Source organism: Schistocerca piceifrons, chromosome X (assembly GCF_021461385.2).
Source record: "Schistocerca piceifrons isolate TAMUIC-IGC-003096 chromosome X, iqSchPice1.1, whole genome shotgun sequence".
Taxonomy (NCBI): Eukaryota; Metazoa; Arthropoda; class Insecta; order Orthoptera; family Acrididae; genus Schistocerca; species Schistocerca piceifrons.
The window spans coordinates 925,246,447-925,270,345 of NC_060149.1; the positions used below are offsets into that span (position 1 = coordinate 925,246,447).

Genomic DNA, 23,899 nt, shown 5'->3' on the forward strand with positions numbered 1-23,899 from the left:
AATACCCAAGTGTCCTGGCACCCAGCAGAAAGACAGCTCCTTCCCCAGCCTTTGTAGGTAGAGAAGAGCATTTTGGACTGTAACCTGCTGGGTACAAGTGTTGTAGAGAGATAACTGATGGTAAGTCACTCAGTAAAACAGAAGTAATATCTGACATTCCCAAAGGAAGTGTTACAGGTCCTTTCCTGTTTATGATCTAGACAAATAATTTAAGACACAATCTTAACAGCCCTCTTAGACTGCTTGCAAATGATACTGTCACTTATACCATCTTGTAAAGTCATCAGATGATCAAAACCAATTGAAAATAATTTGGACAATACATCTACATGGTGTGAAAAGTGGCAATTGACTCTAAACAATAAAAAATATGAAGTCATCCATATGAGCATTAAAAGGAATCTGCTGAATTTCGATTACACAATAAATCACACAAATCTAAAGGCAACTTAAATTGGAAAAATCACATAGCTAAGTTATGGGGAAAACGAACCAAAGACTGCAATTTATTGGCAGAACACTTACAAAATGCAACATGCCTACTAAAGAGACTGCCTAAACTACGGTTGTCTGTCCTCTTCAGAAGTATTGCTGCACAGTGCAGGATCCACATCATACAGCATTGACGCAGAACGTCGAAAAAAATAAGGAGCACTGCGCAGGATTCCTATCGGCAGACATTATACAGTTAATGGCTATGTCAAAGAGGATAATACTCGACACACTTCCTCGGGGAACAACATTCTGCTCCTGGAAACTATTGAACAGCATGTCACCAACAAAGTGCCTAAAAAAGCATTCTGAGATAAGAAGGGTCAAATGAATGTGGGTAGGTGGCCACAAAAGCCCCACTGGCAAAGATGTCCTAGAATACTGTGCCTCCAAGTAGTACCATATGCTTTACTGATATCAGATAATATGCTGTCTATGTAGGAAAGACTGCCGGATAGTCGCCTCTAGCTGGGTCAAGTTGTCAACAGTAGTTCGACATCTCCTAAATCCACACTGAGAACGGCTAAGCAGCTGCCCGGTCTCCGATATCACGACCGTACGACAGGTGACCATTCGCTGCAAGGTCTTTCCCACAGAGCTTGTCAAGGAACTGCTTCTGTAACTACTGGAACACTTTTGCTCCTTTCCCAGTTTGAGGAAAGACATGAAGGCTGACTCTCTCCACATGTTGGGAAACTGTCATATTTAATTAAAACATTCTATTTGCAAGTTTTGCAACATGCTGTAGTGGACTTGGTGGTTGCTGGGTGCAGTATGAGACCCTCAGACAATGTCAAATCCAGCTCCCACACTGAGAAAGAACAGTTGGATCTGAAATCCAACTTACACCTCACACCATCATTGCACAGTAGTGGTGGAATGTTGGATCCTGGCTGGTACTGGCAGTAGTCATCGCAAAATTCTCTGCCATTACCTGGGCGATGTTTCCTGCAGTGTTTGGAGACATCCCTGCTTCTGCACAGCTGCTATAGGTAACCAACTGCATTTACCAGAAATCATTCTGATGGCTTGCCACACTTTCATAGAACAAGAAGAGTGGTTGACAGAGTCCAGGAACACCTGCGATGCCCTTTTATTGCTCTTCTCGGTTGTGTCTCGAGTGTCGGTCCTTGCTACTCGAAAGGCTGTGACGTTTTCCGCTGTTGGGCAGCACTTAAATCTTCACATAGGCGCGTGCATGACCTGAATTGCTGAGTGGTACTCATCTGTCCACTATGGTACAGGCTGCCTTCTAAGAAGACCAGGACTATGGAATGGATAAGTCAGTGGCATTGCAGTTCACATGTGTAATGTGGTCTGCCCATTCCTGGATACTGCTTCAGTGTTCAGACAGACAGCTGGCTGAACAGTGTCCACAGGTGGGTCCAAAGAGGGAAATGGTCAGTGGATTAAGGTCATCAGTAACTTCCCACTGAGCAGAATCTGTAAGAGCTGGAGGGCAGAGAGGTCTACGGCTGACGGTGATCCAGTAGCAGCACTGAAATGAGTGGGATTGCCCACACTGAAGATACGCAGGTTCTAAGATGACGTGGGGTGCTCTAAAACTTGATCCCTGGCCACGTAGAGTTTGAGCCCCACAATACATTATGGTCATTGAAGTCTCCCAGTAGTAGGAATGGTCAGGGGAGTTGTTCTACACGATCTGCACAAGCCTCAGACTCTATTGCATCTTGTGGTGGTAAGTACTGAGAGCATACTGTGAACCTTTGGCGCACACGAATTTCAGTTGCAACTGGTTGTAGGTCAGTAACCAGGAGCAGAACAGATGAGTGGTGTGTGTTATTCACATACAGTCACTCCTCCCTTGGCCCTTTCCCAGTTGGGTCATCTTTGTGGTAGAGAATATAGCCCCACAACACAGGGGCATCAGCAAGTTTAAAATGTGCATCTTGTAAACACAAGCACACGAGACATCCCGAGTTAGGAGATCCATTTCCTGAAATCGCTGATGTTCCACTGTAGTATGGGAGCCATTTTATTGGTGAGCTTTTTCTTTCTCCTATCTCTCTGCCAGGGAGGACATCCTGCTACAGTTGGAGGTTTAGTTGAGGCACCAGATGGTTGCCTCAGGCACACTTTGTATTCCATTTACCCAGAAGCGGAATCCTTAAAACCATCAGATGGTGCGAGTTCAACACAGTGTAGCTGTTTACGAACCCATCTTCTTCTGCAATTGATACTTTCTCTTTGTCTGTTTGCCGAAGAAAACTTTGTAGGAATGTCAGTGTCAGTGTCAGTGTCAGTGCTGGCCTGCCTGCTGCACAGCTGCTGGAAGCTCTATAATGTTTGGTGAAAATTGGTGGTTGCATTGCTTTACAGCGGTTTTAGCTCACCACATGGAATAAGCTTTGTTGTTCTTACCTCACATACCTTCCTTTCTTCAAGATCGACATTGCAGTCTACTTCAGACATACCGACTAACATATCCACCACCAGTACACCTATTCTGCTGGGAGTTGACCAAGAAGCGTTAGATGGTGCCATCTCGGTCCCACGAGCAGCTAGGGAAGGAAGGGTGCACACAGACAGGACTTCCCTTGGATGCATAAGCCTTACACAATTGAGTTGCAGCAGGTTCCCAAGATGTTGCCTGCTAACAACTGTTCTGCCTCAATAGCCATGCATGTCATTGGTACACAGCACACCTTGAGATTTTTTTAAAATATAGGTTTCTACCATCCTCACCATCTGGAAGGTTAAGCCAAAATCTCCATTCCTTGAGACACACAACTTTCCAAGCCACAGGACGGTCACAGAAGCATGCCCAGAGTTTCAGTTACAGAAGACTGGCAGCACTAACCAGTCCCAAACTCAGGCAACCCTGGTTTGCACAGCCTGTACCCAGTGAAAAAAGGCTGAGTTCCCAGAGGAACAACATGGGGTGCACAAGTGGCTTTACTGAATATACCAGAAACATGACTAGCATTACCCCCTCCCCTCCCCCCTCTCAACCCCAATTTATTATGGAACTTGTTCTGCATATTATGAAGACCACACCAGAAGAATTTTTAAGAACCATTTTCAAGGATGTCTTGATGCATTTAGAGTAAACCATTTTAACACAGCATCTACAATCACACAAATGCAGCATAGGTCACAAAAAGCATAAAGTGGAATACTCCGTATCCATCACACCACAGCAAACAGAAAAAGCTCTATTTATTAAAAGAACTGGAAATTTACTTGTACAAATAAAAATAATTTTTAAAAATGCAAATTTTCTGAATGAGAAAACATAATTCTACAGGCAAGACTTTTTCAGCACATCTGCTGTTGTACTTGTGTTAAACTGTTAAACAGTTTTGCAAAACAATGTATATATACATTCCTAGAGCTACTCAGCAATAAACATTGATGACAATTATTGTGTGTCACATGACACATTCAACAAGCAAACAAATATGCAAATCTGAACAGTCAGTACAGACTAGCTAGCCCCATTTAAAACTTGTCTGACTCTGCAAGGATTAACTTCTATGAAAACAGCAGAGCAGCCAAAATAATACTCAGTATGGCTCCATAGTTCCACCAAAGAGGTATTTTGGAATACCGATAACTGCATCAAGTGTCCTGAAAATGTACACAGTTTTGAAGACTTAACAGTTTTTTTTTCTTCTGATAATCCCTGCTTTCAAAAAAGAAGTATTTTATAATGACTTTATGCACCATCTTTGCACACAATACCTAGAAATTGTACTACAAAATTACTGACTCTGGGAATCTCTTTTTAGTACTTCAGACATGAGCAGAATTCATCATATCAAGTACTCAAATTCTTGAGTAGTGTCATAAAAAATGCCTACTTGAAATCTAAAAGTTCAAGGCTACTTAAGACTAGCAAAGAGTATGTCTACATGCGATTTTTTTTTTAGTTTTCCCCCACAGAAATTTAGTTGATACCTAATGTTTGCAACATACACATCTGATAAGTACAGCTAAAACTACGACAATTTTTGAAGACCATATTCAGACTACAGCAGTAGCTTTGTCACCGACAGGACAGTTCAGTGTGAAATTAGAAAGCAAGTTCTAATGGTGTGCACAGCATAAGCCATGTTAAAAATCACATAAGTAAAATAAAAAATAATAATTATATCAAGTAATAAAGCACACTGTTTAAATAGAACACAGTTCCCAATATCTTTTCTGTAAAAGACCATGTCTTACCCTACCAATCATTCAGATGAGACTTGATAATCTTTCTTACAATAGCAATTAATCAGTAATAAATAGTGCAAATTTTCACCAGTTTTATTATTTACATAGTGCATATGACACACAATGCAACTATTAGTAAAGCTTGCACATGATATATGCATTTAACATTAAAAATTCTGAAAAATATTAGTACTTTTTGTACCTGAATGCATCTGATGATATTATCTGCATACTGCTGAATTGTTAACTGGCAGTCCCTTGATAAATCTTTCAAAGCCATTGAGGAAGAAGGTGCTGATTCAGTGTTCTCCAAGCCAGACATGACAGTGGGAATGACATATGACAAGAAAGATGGATTGATGTTAATCCAGTCTGCATATGCACCTAAACATTAATTAGAAAGGCATTATTGGGCATCCATAGAAAAACAACAATAATCTGTTAACTACTTTAGGAGAAGACTAAATGAAACTCTATATCATGACATAATGTTAGTGTGATGCTACATCATTACACTAGCTTATGCAATGTTTTCTATTATGGCAATATGTTGAACAAAGAAATTTATACATAGATTTATTTTACACATGTCTCATAGCCATGAGTCATGTCAATTCTATGAATGGAAACTTGCATTTAAGAAATATTGCAAGTAACCCCATGTGATATAAAAGGTACAGGCAGAAAATTATGTTGCCTTTAACCCTTTATAACAATGTGTAATGCTGAAAATTGAGAGAAATACTCTCACTTACATATATAGTTTTTTAACTGTACAAACAACTTTATACCCATCTTGTAACTTCACTTTCTCTTTTTTTCATGGGTTTTTTCATTCTCAGAATTTATTTTTCTGCTGGTTGCTTTTCAATATGCTTTATGGGCAGGATGAAGATAATGAACCACAAGAAGAAGAAGAAGAAGAAGAAGAAGAAGAAGAAGAAGAAGATGATGATGATGATGACGAGGAGGAGGAGGAGGAGGAGGAATCCTTAAAATGTGTGGTGCTAAGTTAATTTCTTTAATTTTTATGATAAGCCATATTGTAATTTCCAACACATAATAAGCATGGTGATTACAGAGCAGTTACATGGCCTAAAATGATTTACTCGGAGTCTGGGTCTTAATCCAACTGAACTAAGCTACCAATTATGGAAAACATATTTGGGTCTCCAGATATTAAAAAGGAAATTGACTGTATAACTTGATCTTCTTGCTTAATATAAATGATACTTAATTTTAAAACTCCGCACTTTAGACCTGAAGCCACTGGCTCTGGCACCAGTAATTAATATATATTAATATTAATTAATATATATATAATTAATATATATTACAACAATGTAGAACTGTTTTGTGGATGATTTGCTTTCTGAAAACGAACAGAAAAAAATCACCTGGTACCCAGACTGAAAGGACACAGAGTGTTACAATATATTAATACACTGTTAATGCATGGGTGAACTGTCTGAAGTGGCTAGGGCACTACATGCCAACAAAAGCACTCCTTGTATAACCATAACCAAGCTTTCACCTACAGTCAACCACTCAACCAATTTAAGTGATTTGAATAAAAATAATTATTTACAGACTGACCTTGTTGACTGACAAATCACTCACTCATATAAATGGCAAACTTTATTCCCAGGCTTTCTATAAGGTTGGCAAGTGGGGAGTTGCATTTCCAGTCATGTACTAAAGTGTTACCATTCTTTCTTATCCACAACTTTCAACTCAGGTTTCACCTAGTGTGATCAAACAGCTGAAAAATACTCTTCATACAATGGACATAAGCTAACACATTCACATCATCATCAAAAAAATCTCTAAAACCCTCTTCAGAAACATATGAGCAACTACAATGCAAATTCATCAGTACTTTCTGTAAGTGCCATTGATGATTCTATAACTCAGACAATCTCTTATTCATGTTAATTACAGTTTTAAAACTTTTTACATTTATCTTCTTGTCTCACTTTCATTGATTAGCCTGTTTTACTGCAATATTACCATCCTTGCATTCTCCATCCTCTGTGAAACAATGCCATCCAAAAAGCTTACATGTCTAGAGCAGGACTGTTTTTCCTCATTGACATCGTCCGTGATGAAACTTCTTCCTCTTGCCTTCTTCCCTTTTGCTTTGTATTCTGTTTAGTTTATTGGCATAGGATCTGTGCACGGCATAATGTTTCACAATGTGTCGGATCAAAATGTAGCACGTTGTGTGGGATGGTATGCAGTCAAAAGTGGAAGAGCCTACACTGCAGGTACTAGTGAAATTGTCTATTGATCACAGGTCACTTAGAGACATAACCAAATACAGAAAAGCCACAGATCACATGGACAGCACACAGAGACATAACCAAATACAGAAAAGCCACAGATCACATGGACAGCACACAATGCACAGGGGGCACATTGTGCAAACCTGTGTAAGCAGAATGTGAGGTGCTGGATGAGGATTCCTGGGACTTAAATGCTGAGTCTCTGTCATTCAGTCTATGTATGAGGTGAGACTTAATATTCCCTGTTGAACTTGCTTTGTAGGGCGCTCAAGAAGTTTCCAAGAATGACTTACTGCCTCGGGCTGTTCACTATGAATTGAGTCATACCTCAATGTTCATTGTAAATCCTAGTATGAGCTTCCTTTCCTAACTTAATGAGTTCTCTGGTTCAAAATTTTCTAACTTTCAGTACAGCACCAGCTTACAGTTGGGTAAGCCAACTTTTTTCTAGAATTGTCCTCAGTCTCCCATCCAGAATCACTTGCTAACTCCTCTGACGCAGGGGAGTGTCATAGTAGAACCGTTGCTATTCACAATATACATGAATGACCTTGTGGATAACATTGGAAGTTCACTGAGGCTTTTTGCGGATGATGCTGTAGTATATTGTGAGGCTGTAACAAAGGAAAAATGTACTGAAATGCAGGAGGATCTGCAACGAATTGATGCATGGTGCAGGGAATCAGGGAATGGCTATTGAATTTCAATGTAGACAAGTGTCATATGCTGCGAACACACAGAAAGAAAGATCCGTTATCATTTACCTACAATGTAGCAGGTCAGCAACTGGAAGCAGTTAATTCCATAAATTATCTGGGAGTAGGCATTAGGAGTGATTTAAAATGGAATGACCATATACAATTAATCGTCGGTAAAGCAGATGCCAGATGGAGATTCATTGGAATAATGCTAAGGAAATGCAGTCTGAAAACAAAGGAAGTGGGTTACAGTACACTTGTTCGCCCACTGCTTGAATACTGCTCACCGGTGTGAGATCCGTACCAGATATGGTTGATAGAAGAGATAGAGAAGATCCAACACAGAGCAGCGTGCTTCGTTACAGGAGCATTTAGTAATCGCAAAAGCATTACAGAGATGATAGATAAACTCCAGTGGAAGACTCTGCAAGAGAGACGCTCAGTAGCTCAGTACGGGCTTTTGTTGAAGTTTCAAGAACATACCTTCACTGAGGAGTCAAGCAGTATATTGCACCCTCCTATGTATATCTTGCGAAGAGACTATGGGGATAAAAATCAGAGAGATTAGAGACCACACAGAAGCATACCGACAATCTTTCTTTCCGCCAACAATACGAGACTGGAATAGAAGGGAGAACCGATAGAGGTACTCAGGGTACCCTCCACCACACACCGTCAGGTGGCTTGCGGAGTATGGATGTGGATGTAGATGTAGATGTAGAAGTAGAAGTAGAGGAGATGTCCAGATCATGGACATAACATTTTCTACAAAACTCATCTTTTCAGAATTCACAAAACTGGTGTACAAGACAGAGATCACTATGGTTCTCATTCTCAGTCTTATGTTACCTCTATAAGAACAGTTGTGATATGGTGTTTCTTTAGTTGTAATTAAACCAACTTAAGTTTCTCTCTAACTTAATGTAAATTATTCTTATTGTGTCATTTTGTAATGAAGTTTAAACTGTATCTCATTTGCAGTCAAGTAGTTAATAAAAACTGATTTAAATTGCCAGTGTGACCTATAAAAAAAAATTAGAAATCTGTTACTGCATTAACTACATTTTGTAAACTTGAAATGCTAGTATGAATCTGTAACAAAAGTGAAAAGATTGTGTTCATGTACGACAGAACTCATTCTTTAACAACAACAGGAATCACTAATTTGCCAGAGCTGAAGCTGCACTCTTGGTGGGACCCATGGTAACAAGAATTTACACAAGAAATTTAAGATACAATTAAAGATCATACTAGACTTTAGTTTCTTTCTGATACAAATTTTAGCAAACAGCATATATTTTATTTTAAGCCTTTGCAGCTTGTCTCCATTTTCTAGTGAATGTATGTCACAAAGAATAAAACATGGAAATTTGAACAAGAATTCTCAGTCACTGTACAAAACTAGAACTTAATTTTCAACTATGAATTTTAACAACCCTATTATATATCAAATATGTAAAAGCATAATCTCTCCAGGCATATTTCTGCACTACCAAATTTCATATTATATGCCAATAAAGACATGCAACAAATATGTTTGCCTGATTTTGATAACTGAAGATTTAACGGCATTATCCTGGTAATTAGGCATCACGTCACAAAAGAATGTGCATGTTTCTAAAATTTAGGATCCACTTCCTTACAACACTAAACTTATTATGGAAGGAGATGTGCTTCCAAAAGTTTAATAATATACCTCATATGCAGTGCAAATTAAAACAGTTAAAAACTTCTACTTTCATTATTATTAACCATTTCTTATATTAGTATCACCAGTAGCAGTGAAAATTCTTTTATCATTCACAATAGTGGCCAACAGTAGTATATGTCCACTTTAAAAACAAATACAAATGAACTAAGGAGTGTGTATGCCACCTCAGAAACTCAAAAATTATTACTATTCCCATGCCATGAATGTAGCAGACACTGGTCTATAAGCACATAGTCCACTGTCATATTCAAGGGGGTTTTCTTTGTATATAAAAGATACACAACAATGTTATCACACACAACAATGTTATCGCAACAGAGGTGTAATACACATGCACATGAGATGAAAACATTTCTCTGTCCTTCAGCAGCTGGCTGTGCCACAATCATTGTTTGCAGCCAACGACCTCCTGATCTCCACTAACATTTGAATACACGCACAACAACATTATCTTTCAACAGTCAAATCTGTACACAATGAATAGTAAAATGAAGCTTTATTTTGACTGTATTTTATTTATTGATTGTTTAATGTTTGATTAACTTTACCATGGATATGTGCATCCATTTTAATACTTAAAGGGCACTACAAACTATGAGAATAAACAAGGGCAACATATTGCCACATGCAGGTCACACACAACGCGTATCTAAATAGTCTGTCCCACTCAACATATTACAATCTTTATAATGAAAACAATTCACACAGCGCTACAGATCGAGACAAGTTACAGGACTCGCAGTGACAGAAATGAACTATAAGCACCCTAAATTGTCTATTCAGTCTTCATCTTTCTATTTTAAACATACAAAATAATAATGAGTAGAGATTTTTCCTTTTTCAATACGCGAATAATGGAAGGTGTAATTACTGACAATGCAGAAGCAGGAGAATACAATTTCCTACATCTCCAAGATAAATCACAAAAACAGATTCACAACTACATGAAACCAGTATATGGGAAGGAAGTGCCACCATTTGAGAAGTTGTCAGCATCTCTCAATGTCTCTAACATAGAAAACTTTTCACAGATTATTCTGTTGTCATGAAGAAACTAACGATTTTGAAAACTAGGTATCGACACAGTACGAAATACAATAACTTACATCTTGGCAGCCAATTAGCCACTTTGACACAAGAAATAATGAAATATGAGTTTATCTTTATGAGCTGCACTAAGTGATCCATCTCATTCAGACTACTCTCAACTTTACAAGTATCATGTGAATCTGGTTTTCTCTGGTGCTGTGATGGTAGTATCATGGTGCATTACTTACAATTACACCTAATACTCCATATTTACTCTTATATTAAACATTTAGTTTGATTATACAAATAACTTAAGTGAGCAAAAACAATGTATAGTCACAGATGAAGTGTTTCAGCCGGCAGACATGCAGTGGCCAATGATGCCACCTTAAGAAGCAGCAGAATAGACTAAACTATAAACTTCACAGACTCTTTGCATTCCTCAAAACGCACTAATTCCATTGTCTGGGACAGAAATTTTCACAAGAAAATGATGATCATGATGCCAGAAATGAAGAACCACATACTGATGATATGCAAAATACAGTATTAACTGTTACTGTGCCTTCCATTAGTAGGGCAGTCTAAGCAAGAAGTTGAGTTTATAACTGCTAGTGACAGTTTATCAAAGGTAACTCTTCACTAAATCCAAGTAAATGTAGCTAAACAGCATAAACTCCCAATTCTGAGAACAAAAAATGAAAACCCTAACAACTGTCTAACAGCAAACAGCTGTTGACTCATCAGGTAGAAGTCCACAACAAACCTGATATACATTAAGGTTCCCCTATGCCTGTAAACAGGAGGACAGCACCTTGAAAACATTTACTACAACAGATATGATTGACCATGGTAGCACAGTGGCAAGACTCTCAACTCTCATTCAAAAGGACAGTGGTTCAATCCCCATACAGTCCTACAGATTTAAATCTTCCGTGGTTTCCCTTCATCACTTAAGGTCAATCCCAGACTTGTTCCTTTGCAAAGGCCAAGGCTGATTTCTTTTCCTATCCTTCCCAAATCTGAGCTTGTTCTCTGTCTTTATTGAGCTCATTAGCAGGATGTTAAACCCTACTCATCCTTCCTTCCTTTGTTCTGGAACAGATATAGCAATCACTGACGTACTTCCCTCCTAGAACTTGCATATTTGCCACAATGAGGAATCAGCTGTTATATTTGCTTCATGAAGGTCTGCCATCTGATTTGGAATCAATGTGTGACTTATATCAGAGCCTATTCAGTGAAAATTTTGACTGAATAAGAATTTCTCCTGTGGTACAAAAAGATAGAAAACACTGAGAAGAAGATCACTACTGTTGGGACAGACAGTCTAACTACTTCCAGTCCAACTTCCACAGAAAATCTGTTGTGTTTTGTATAACACATGATCAAAGCATCGTGATGAATTAGTGCAACATATGAATAGAACTGAACATATTCTGGAGGGCCTGTCATCACTGATGTAGTGTTTTAGAGCAATGGTTAGTGTTTCCCATCACATCTATGAGCATTAAATTATTTAACAAAATGTCTTTTTAGTGCCACAAGCACGTGGACAATAGTTATTATAAAGGTTATCTTCCCAAATTTTGTCTTAAATGGAGAGAAAGTGTTATGCAGATGCATTAACTTCTGCTCAGTTTGAAAGATAAGATGAGCAATCCACATTTCACTACCTGTGATAATACTGTACAACACCTTGTCATCACCGTCAATATATCACTGAGGAAATAATAATGCTGCACACTTGCATTTTGTTGTTATTTGGATGTTAGATCTTAGGCACTCACTCAGCAGAAACAACAGTGCTTGCTAACAATTTTATACAACAAGCATCAGAATACCCGTGGGACATGACTGTCAATTCCCACAATGATAAAATGACTGTTCTCCACAATTTACTTCCATACCTGCTGCCCCATGTACTCTTCAGACCACGAACAGTTTTCTGTCCTCCAAAAAACTGCCCTTGTGAGTAACACACCACCTGGTTGTGTACAATGTTCACACTAGATACAGCTGACAAACTTTGATTATCAATATGTTCTGTGAGTTTAAAAAATTTAGCCATTGTTAAACCTCGAGGTTACTAAGAGAAGGAATAACAGCCACTGTTTTCACTCACTATAGCCAAGGAAACAGTTAGCAACTAGGAACTGCAAACTGTCAGTTCTGAATATCTCATATATGTACACTCGTCTCCTGCAGCACGTGGAATCCCAACTTTAGGTGCTATGAAACACATTCATTCTGGATCACTCTCCAATACAACTGAATGTTTGTCTACAAAGCATCATCTAAACAGTTGTCTAAGCATTCCTTTTCTACCATGATTTGAAAAGAATTGAGGCTGACCCAAACGAGCAGTCACAGAAACTATAAAATGTAATATAGTGTAAGGTTTCTGCTGGGAAAGCGTACTTCAGCCAAGACGAAAAGAACTCTCATTACAGCATGTTTATCAGACTAATGATACCCACTGGTTGGCATGGCAATATTAAAAGATGAGAGTTCTAAATAGTAAAATACAGTGGAACTTTGATTTTACATTCTCCGAGTTTATGCTTTTTGCAATTCCATACACAAAAATTCATAGCCCCTGTGAAAAATCCGTAAGATCAGTGCTAAAGATTCCCTGATTTTACATTTCTTCCTAGTAAGGTTTACCTCAATTCTACATTCTTATCGACGTCTCACCTGACTTCATCCTGTTTTTTTTCCTATTAACATTTGACGTGACTGAATGAGATATAAGCGCCACAAAAGACAAATGGTTCGTGCCGCAGGTGGTGGTGGTGGTGATGGAGGATTTGAGGGAATATTATTACATAACTGTGGAGAAGGGAGACATGAAGAGGAAATGCTGACATAATCCATGATTGGACGTTGCCAAAACAGCTTGCAATGTTTAACTTCACTGTGCAATTATGATAAAATTACTGCTACGTTGCAGCAGCAATGGAAAAACAGGACAGTTGATACGAAGTATTCCGTAATGAGCCAACACGTGACGAACGGGCCCAGCTGCTAGCTTTTCCTGTGTCACTTATAACTCAGTCTTTTCTTTTCGCATGTATTTGCGATGTATTGTATTCAGTAACAATATCGACCATCAACATTTTAAATTCAAACACTGAGTCTTGAAGAATATGCTCAGTCAGAATCAAGGAAATTCTGGTCATTTCTGGTTAGTGATCTCATATTGGCTGGCAACTTGTTACAGCACCTAACAGCCAGCACAGCCACCACACCACACTAACATATGTAAAATGAGCTCACGTCCTCGGTGTGTGGAGATGGAGTGGCCCTTTAACAATGGGAGTGCACGTAGGGATGAAAGCATTTTGTGAAGTGCTGAAAATATACTTTTTGTGTAGGTCATGTGCTGTGGCAAGATGCCACATGAAATAGAACAAGGGTTTTGTGACAGCACATTTTAAAGACTTTCGTGTTCAAATCTGACACGATACGGTTGCAGCAACTACATACACTAGTCACATATATACATTGTATCACACACTGTTGATCATAAAGATTGGCAGCAATCACAGAAAGCATGAAGTGAAACTGCAGGGCCTGAGCTTTCTTTTAAATTTACATTTTACACGGCATGCAGAAATTGACTGAGCAGACTTTTAATAAGCTTGTAACATCAATTGGGGAAGCAAAATCATTTTTCACATCTCTGTTTCTCTCATTGAGCAAAGGAAACCCATGCCCCACATATTAGATTCCAATGCCTTTCACCGTATTTCACAGTTTGCGGTTTAACTCACCATGTTCATCAATTTTTGCTTTTTCCTGGGTGCAAACAAAGGAAAGAGCTCTCAAAAATGTGTGTTTTGAAGTACAATTTGTGGCCGTAGCATGTTGGGAAATAGCTCAATTACCATGTACCCAGATACCAACTTCAATTTTTTGATGAATTTTTATTTGCTGTTACACATCTGTGATTTTTTATGAACTGACGAAATTTATTACAACACATTATTGTATAAACATTGTATTGTACATTTAACTTCCTTCACTTATACAGAGCTTGTACAGTTTATTGGAGAGGATTACGATTTTTAATCATATATGCCAATTACATATGCTTTTGATCGTATTTTGGAGGTTTTAATATATTCCTCAAGCCTGCGTTTTCCTCAATTTTGCATTTGTTACATCTAGACATCACAAAACGTATACTGGGGGTTTCACTACATTGTGTTCTTGCAAAGCAAATGATTTTCTCTCTTGCTTTCTTTTACTCTGTAGTTTGGTTTAAATAGTCGCCACTAAATTCTTCAAAAATTAATACAAAGCGTGTATTATGACAAATGGGTTCTCTGTCTGTTAAGGAAAATTGCATTATAGTGTGTAGTAACTGACATATACCAGTGAAATTACTCTTCTTTTGTCTTGATATCAATGCTTAGTTTGGTACCATGCAAAGAACAAAATTTTCAGTGTACATTGTTAAACATTCCTAAATCAAGTAATAAATCACATATTTCCACCTTTCTACTTGAGAGTTACTCAACAGTTGCATTATGAGTACACTTCTAGTGTGCTAGATGGAAGAAGTTCCCAATGGAGCAAAAATGGTTTACAAAGCAATGGTGGATGGTGACCATGGAGATTTTTGGCCAATGATGACTAATATATTTATGAGAGTGCCTCAGGACACAGGCATGGCTCATCCAATTAGTGGCAAGTACATGATATGGCCTCCTTTAGTCAGTCAGCATAATATGCAACACTGTTGAGAGGCTTGTACAGTAATTTACACAATCATCTTACTTTTTAGGATTTGACTGCAACCTTATTACTTGATTCTTTTACTCAGCTTCTCCAAGATGAGGCTTATGGAACACCATTGCATCAGAAAAAACTGTATTTCAGATTTTCAACCAGAATATTCAGACAGCAAAGGACTTGGAAGAGCAGTTGAACGGAATGGACAGTGTCTTGAAAGGAGGGTATAAGATGAACACCAACAAAAGCAAAACGAGGATAATGGAATGTAGTCGAATTAAGTTGGGTGATGCTGAGGGAATTAGATTAGGAAATGAGACACTTAAAGTAGTAAAGGAGTTTTGCTATTTGGGGAGCAAAGTAACTGATGATGGTCGAAGCAGAGAGGATATAAAATGTAGACTGGCAATGGCAAGGAAAGCGTTTCTGAAGAAGTGAAATTTGTTAACATCGAGTATAGATTTAAGTGTCAGGAAGTCGTTTCTGAAAGTATTTGTATGGAGTGTAGCCACATATGGAAGTGAAACATGGATGATAAATAGTTTGGACAAGAAGAGAATAGAAGCTTTCGAAATGTGGTGCTACAGAAGAATGCTGAAGATAAAGTGTGTAGATCATGTAACTAATGAGGAGGTACTGAATAGAATTGGGGAGAAGAGGAGTTTGTGGCACAACTTGACAAGAAGAAGGGACCGGTTGGTAGGACATGTTCTGAGGCATCAAGGGATCACAAATTTAGCATTGGAGGGCAGCGTGGAGGGTAAAAATCGTAGAGGGAGACCAAGAGATGAATACACTAAGCAGATTCAGAAGGATGTAGGGTGCAGTAAGTACTGGGAGATGAAGAAGCTTGCACAGGATAGAGTAGCATGGAGAGCTGCATCAAACCAGTCTCAGGACTGAAGACAACAACAACAACAACAACAACATATTCAGTAGCCACAATGCCCTTGCAACTGTAAGAAAATAATGTGCCCCAAAACTGATTGGATTATTACTACTGTTTGTGGATGTAGTCAATTGGGGACTACAGAAACACCAAATCTAACCATCTAATTCCTTTTCCTCGCAGGTTTATGACTTTCATTCCACCTTTGTTCAAAAGGTTTCAAATATACTGGTATGTCAATGTGTTCTTCCACCAATCAGCGGTGAGAAGTTTTCCACTTCTCTTGAAGAGTGAGTAGCCTATGTGCCAACATTCTCTGATTCAGTCTCTTCAAGAGTCTGTAAAAGGTTAACTTCCTCCTCTGCACTGAGGTTATGCTTCCCATTAGTAAACCCTTCAGAAAACTTCTTGCGTCCTAACATATTTCTGCAGAATTTTCTTATGTTTTCTCAACTGAGAAGTTTAGCTACGACTATGCACCAAAGAGGCCCTTTAGCCTAACCAATGCACAGTACAGCTGCCATTTTTGTCTAAGTTGATGTATCTGAATTTTTTATGAATCACAGCACAGTTTAAAGGCTATTTATCTTCCTTTTTGACAAAGCTTCCATTGACTGCATTTAAGATCTCACCAGGCATTCAAATTTCTCAGCCCTCGAAATATTTCTTCTATATTCTTCTAATAATTTCCGGGTATGCAGCCGGATCCCGCCGACGGGATCCGGCTGCATACCCGGAAATTATTAGAAGAAGAAATATGCCGGGAAAATTTCAGAAGTCACATTTCTTCTATAGTTTGTATGTTCAGAGTCCATGCTTTATATTTTTTGTGAACATGTGGTGTCTAATACTTCAAAAGAACAGACACCACGCAGATCCCACAGCTGTAAAACACTATATGTAAATTGACATGGGATCACTGCTGTCAGCTACAGTGGAACATTATTTTTTAACTGCTACAATATCCATTTTTTGTCGACTTGAGACAGGTATGTAAGACAATGGTAGGATAAACTGAAGCATGCAGATGAAGGGAAAAACTCTTTGTTAAAGATGTAGAAATGCGCTATAGGTAAGAGTCATCTATTACTGCAAAACAGAATTATTGCAATGTTTTATCAGTGGATCTTTTCATAATCCAAACTAAGCTTCAACCAGTGTGCTAAAACACATACAGATGAAAAAAACAATTGCCAATTTTGTCAAAGCTAACCAACCAAGATTCTAAAATAATCTGAACAACAAAACACGTTAAGACTTACCCATACAGTCAATTGCTGCATTAAAAACTTTTATATTACTCTTGCTAATCGGTATGTTTTGTAGAATCATAAAAAATGACCCAATCTGTGGTTTCACATTTGGCACCAATTCTGCAATAGCCATCCAAGCATGCAAATTTGCTTCAACAGGCTGCCACGACTCTTCAAATTCTGTAGCTCTTGCAGAAAGGTCATGAAGGAGTAACTCCAGAATTTGATCATGTAGTATCTGATAGCAATACATCTGTAACAAAAAAACTACAGTCATTAAGATTAAAAGCACCATCAGTAGAATAGAGACACTATCACAGTCATGTACAAAACATAGAACAAATCAAGAACATATACAGTCACTCTCAAAGAAAAAGATGATGAATTTGTCGATATGTTGCATTTTGAAGAGAGATGAAATCAAAAATGTTTGTACTCAACTCAAACAATGTCATAAACATGACGTTTTAACCAATAGGATAGCGGGAACAATGGGCAGAAAGTGCTCCTGAGCCTAATACAGGAAGTGGTGATATCCAACTTTTGAGGCACCTACTTTACTCACTCGACAATTTTAGACGTCAACTGGATATTAAGAGATCTGTCCCACCGGGAAGGTACATCACACAATTAAATCTGAATTTCTTACACATCAAGATCCCTTCTGAGCAATCACATGAATGATTTATGACCTAAAATAAAAACTGAGTGCACGCATACCTATTATGTAAATTTCTCCCAAATTTGAATGGCAATACCACATTTTTAATGCATCTGTCCACTACTCATCACTATCTTTAAGTTCAATGACCATCTTCCCCCCTAACTATTATTTACAAAAAATCTATATGTGATTGAGAGCATCTAGACATACATTTCAAGCAGAATTTACTGTATCATTGTAATCAATACCACCAGAGTCAGCACCTGGCAATAGTTGGTAACACATCACAAGACTTCAGCGGATACTGATAGTGCACGCAAAGGATGACATTGCGACCACTGACCCACACCTACAGATCCTGGCTTCCACCTGCTGCTAATAAGAATGACCTCTGCAGATTGGTTAAAGCACAGCCCCAAGGCAGCTAAAGTTCAGTTCAGTTGATCGTGGGTTGGAAAACAGACATCACGCCCTGCTTATAGACTGTTGTTTTGTGTTGATGTATTTTGCTGTGAACCTTGGACTCAGAATTTGGATTTTGAGAGCATCTAGACAAACATTTCAAGCAGAATTTACTGTATCATTGCAATCAATACCACCAGGGTCAGCACCTGGCAATAGTTGGTAACACATCGCAAGACTTCAGCGGACACTGATTGTGCACGCGAAGGATGACATTGCGACCACTGACCCACACCTACAGATCCTGGCTTCCACCTGCTGCTAATAAGAGTGACCTCTGCAGATTGGTTAAAGCACAACCCCAAGGCAGCTAAAGTTCAGTTCAGTTGATCGTGGGCTGGAAAACGGACATCACGCCCTGCTTATAGACTGTTGTTTTGTGTTGATGTATTTTGCTGTGAACCTTTGACTCAGAATTTGGATTTTACTTCAGGACTGACTCAAGTTAAGTAAAGATACATTTACCGACTATTCGTATGGAATAATTATTTGCCCATGTGCAGATTTCTAATGGCAACAATCAACTGCTCCACTACTTCTGGCCACCTCTGTTCCTATGTAGATATCCCACAGAGGGATATCACAGAATTATTGTGCATATCTTCTATCTTAATTGGAATGGAAATCAAACTTAATATTGCAATCGGAGGGAGAAAAAAAATCTACTCACTAAATGGTGGCTGGAGAACACACATATAAAGGTACTGAATTTTTTGAAATTTGCAAGCTTTCAGAGCCAGTGGTTCCTTCTTCTGACAGAAGGGTTGAAGGGGAAGGAAATGGGGACAGTCCAGAAAAGTCACCCCGAACTGCGGGTTAGGAGAGACATACTGGATGGGACGAGAAGGACAGACTGACTGTTGGGGGCTACACAGGACGAGATTTAAAAAACTGAAAGCTTTAAGGTGGATGAAAGGGTAATACACAAGACAGAGATTACAGGTTAAACATCGTACACAATAAAAGAGAAAAGATAAGTGCTTGTGGCAGAGGTGGGAGGTGGAAAAAAATAGAAAGGTTAGAAAATAAAAGATATAGAAAACTAAATGGGAATGAAGAAAGGAATAGTTACTGAGAAGTAATGCTGAAATGGAAAGAATTGCCATAAATTAAGACCAGATGGGTAGTGAGAACCAAGGACATGTTGTAATACCAATTCCCATTTGCGGAGTTCTGAGAAACTAATGTCTGAGGAAAGAATCCAGATGATAAGTGTGGTGAAACAGGCACCCAGGTTACAACTGCATGTTTTAGAGGACACACTGCAATAGCATATTGTGTGTTGGCAGGATACACCCTCTGCCTATGCCCATTCATCCTTATCAGATAATTTGGTGGTAGTGACGCCAATGTAAAAAGCCAAACATAACAGTTGGTACACAAGATACCATTTCGAAGGTGGCTCTCCCTTTGATAGTATATGTTTTGCCAGTTACAGGTCTTGTATAGGTGGTGGTAGGAGGGTGCATAGGGGAATTCTTACAGTGGGGACAGTCAAAGGGGTAGGGAACCACAGAGTAGAGAAATGGGTGCAGAAGGAGCATGCGGCCAACAAGGGTCCTGCAGAGAATGGGAGGGCAAAGAAAAGCAATTCTACATGTGATGGGCAGAATGTCGGACAGAATGGACCTCATTTCAGGACATGATTTTACAAAGTCACAGCCTTGTCTAAGTAGGTGATTAATACATTCGAGACATGGATAACAGTAACTATAGATGCACGCCTATGTTTTGAGGGCTCATCAGTACCAGGATTGGATGCAATGGCCTGGATAATCTGTTTCTGAACAAGGCGGGTGGGGGGTAATTACATCCAGTGAAGGCTGAGGTGAGAATGATGGTTTATTGGTGTAAGAGCCTGTATCTAAACAAATAAGTTTGCCTCAAATGCTAAGGCTTTATGGGAGGGAAAGTTTGACATAGGAAGGATACCAACCATCAAAATGCAACTCCTGTTGTTTGTCAGTAGGCTTAATGTGTATAGAAGTGTGTAGTTGACCTTCAGGGAGGAAGAGGTCTACATCAAGGAAAGTGGCATGGGATTCAGAATAGGACCATATGAAATTTAATTGGGAGAATATATTTAGAGATTCCAAGAAGAATTATAACAGGTGAGCCTCACGATGAGTCCATACGGCAAAGATGTCATCAATGTATCTAAACCAAACCAGGTGCTAAAAGCTTATGGATCCCAGGAAAGCCCCCTAAAAGTGACACGTAAAAATATTGTCAAAGGAAGGAGGCATCCTGGTTCCCATGGCCATGCCCCCATTTTGTCTGTATGACTGCCCCTTAAAAGGTAAAGTAGTTACTGGTAAGTATAAAGCTGATTAAGGTCAGCAGGAAGGACATCACAAGTCTGGAATCAGCTGGGCACTGATTGAGGAAATATTCAGCATTTTACCACTGCCACCATCTCTTAACACTCCCATCTCTAACACTTCAAACCCTCTTCTCTTGCCATGATGAATCCCATCACATATTACATTTAGTCCTTCTGAAAATATGCTTTTATACTACCAAACATAAGGCCCCACACTTTGTTTCTTGGAACCAGGGAGTTGCCCACTAAAGGCTATTACCGACAGTCCCTGTTTCTGGATGTAACCCTACTCTACACCAGCCCCTTTTACAGTTTCAAATACAGCAATCTCTTGCACTTACCCTGCTAATCTGTGACCTATCTGGCAATTTCCACTCAACAAGACTCACTCATCCTGTCTAGTAGGTCTCTCCTCCCTGCTGCCAGAAGAAGGAACCACTGGCTCTGAAAGCTTGCAAATTTCAATACCTTTATACCTGGTGGTTATAATTAAACTTTCCAAAATTTAACACGTTATAACACAGAAATTAATTACCATATGAGTACCAAACTTCGTAGCAATAATGTCCACGGTACGGGGTGCATTATTTCCATGCATCAGTGTGCCACTGTCCAGTTACAATTATGGCCACCAGGTGCTGTGATCAGTCATCGTGATTCATAGTCCCACACACCTGACCAGTCACAGTGCACTTGTTAACGTGTCAACATGAGTTTGGACAAAAGGAGTAGGCATTATTGGTGAAGCTCTGTTATCAAAACAACAGTAATGCTGCAGCTGCACTTCAGGAATATCACCGGCTGAAAGGATTCGGAAAGGGTCTTCTTTCTCCACCTGCTGTGCAGAGCATGATGAAGAAGTTTAAATCAACTGGAGAACTGGGCATCGCTCTGGGAAGAGGCCAACGACCGATTGCACCACAGGTGGTTAATGAAATCGCTGATGCTATGGCAGACAATGCTGCACCCAATACCAGATCATCAGGCAGTGCACATGCTGTGTCACGACAATTGAGCATTCCATGGTCCACTGTATGGAAGGTGCTTCGAACCATTCTCAAATGGTATCCATACAAGATACATATTGTACAGCAACTTCCACCACAGTACGCACAACAACGTGCTGACTTCGCTCTCCACTTTCTTGTGAGCATTGAAGTTGATGAGGGCTGCCCTGAACCATCCTACGGACAGATGAAGCTCATTTTTCTCTGACGGGTAAGGTAAACACACAATTGCTGAGTGTGGGGATCTTCACCTCCGGTCACTGTACATATAGTTCCTCTGTATGGTGAATGTGTCACACATGCACTGATGCGCAGCATATCAAGAGGTAGGCAGCACACCTATGGATATGCTTCGTTCTGCTGTGCAGAATGCATTCTGCACTTTCAGACTCTTCTGGACACTGATGGGCACCATATTGAGTCCCTTTGTAGCAGTAATGGTACCAGTACGTAATGGTATGATGTACCGTAGCAGCACATTAAGTCTTTCAACTGAATTGATTCTGCGTTATTTCTCTTCCCCATGTCCTTAACTTTAATGCTACCAAATTTGATACTCACATTTCCCATGTTATAATGTGTTAAATAGGGAAAGTTTAATTACAACCATCTGGTTTGTGTACTCTCCTATCACCACTTGGTGAGTACACTTTTTATCTATCGAATTACATTATATTTTCAAAAACTGATTATTTTCACCAAACTGATTATTTTCACCAAACTGATTATTTTCACCAAACTGATTATTTTCACCAAACTGATTATTTTCACCAAACTGATTATTTTCACCAAACTGATTATTTTCACCAAACTGATTATTTTCACCAAACTGATTATTTTCACCAAACTTAATACTGTGGTAGATGACAAAATGTGTGAGAGAATTCTTCATTATACCCAGCTCCAGCAGCAACTTGTGTCAACACAGTTGCTAGACAGCCAATTAATAATATTACTGTAATAAATAGCTGTAGATTGTCTCAGAAATACAATTTATACTGATCCTGATGATGAGCTATTGCAGGCATCTCATCTTGTGACATGGAATATGGTACTGAACTAACTTTTTATGAGCGTGTCTACTCTGGAAGGCATGCTTCCAATCACATGAGTAAATGTCTCATGGAGAACAACAGGCCATTCTTCCTTTATAGATAATACGAGTGTAGGTACCAAGATTGGCTTTTTGTAGTGCAATTTGAAATCAGCATTCGCAGATATCTTATCCATATTTTGGTAATGCCAATCCACAACAGATAAGTGCTTTTTTTTCAGTCAATAAGCTCTAAACCTACAGTATGAATGAGCAACCTATGTTTTGATACTCATAATGTTAATATCGGAACTGTTAACTGTTTGTAATAAGCTCACCAGACAAAACATTAGTTACCCCGCATAAGAGCACACTGGCCGATTTGCAGCACTGCTGATGGTGTAGTACCGGTACCAGGTGATCATGTGACCCTGCAGCACAGACATTAGTGCTCTAACTGAAACACCAGGAATATCAGAGGTTTAAAATAAATACAAGTTTTTGGGGCATGGCGTGACATGAAGAATAAACTGGATGTAGTTACACTTATCAAATACATTGACAACTGAGAGCCCGGAGGCCCACGTACGGACTTATAATGATGCCTTCTCCATCTGCTGCCACCAGGTTCATGCTGCACATGCTTGGCGTAACAGGTCATTGCGGTCAGTGACTCGGCTGCCCCTGGCAGCCACCTTGAGTTACTGTAGACACACCATTCAAATGTTTCCGCACACTGTGTTTGCAATAGTGACCTGACTTATGTCCACTATAGATAGTAGGTGTAGTAACCAACGAGTTGCTATGCACCTACTTCCTTGTAAGGTAGAGGACCGTGTGTCACTGTCCACAACGCTATGATTGTAGTGATATCAATTGTGTCCAGGCCAGTAACCAAAGGGACAAAAAGTTCCCGATCTTCCCAGACTGTTGCATAGAGATAAAAGTGATTGGAATGATGGCAAGTACACCATCCACGGACCCCGAGATAACTAGTGCACACAGTCAGCAAGAGGGAGGCAGGAGCTATCTGGATGTTGGTGCAATGACAACGACAGTCTGGAGAGGAGAGGCTCCAGCAATGGAGACCCAGATTCCCAATCAATGCAGTGGGTGGTGCCAGCACTGGTCACA

The 23,899-nt window shown here is 39.3% G+C and overlaps 1 protein-coding gene across 2 annotated transcripts in view; it reads right to left on the reverse strand.

Moving 5' to 3' along the window:
- Positions 1-23,899, reverse strand: part of LOC124721787 (importin-13) — a 189,705-nt gene that overhangs the window by 89,411 nt on the left and 76,395 nt on the right. For both annotated transcript variants that reach the window (XM_047246904.1, XM_047246903.1), the window contains 2 exons: positions 17,286-17,529; positions 4,874-5,055 (listed from right to left, as the gene is read on the reverse strand). In XM_047246904.1, the coding sequence (XP_047102860.1) occupies positions 4,874-5,055; positions 17,286-17,529 (426 nt within the window). The remainder of the gene's footprint in view (positions 1-4,873; positions 5,056-17,285; positions 17,530-23,899) is intronic.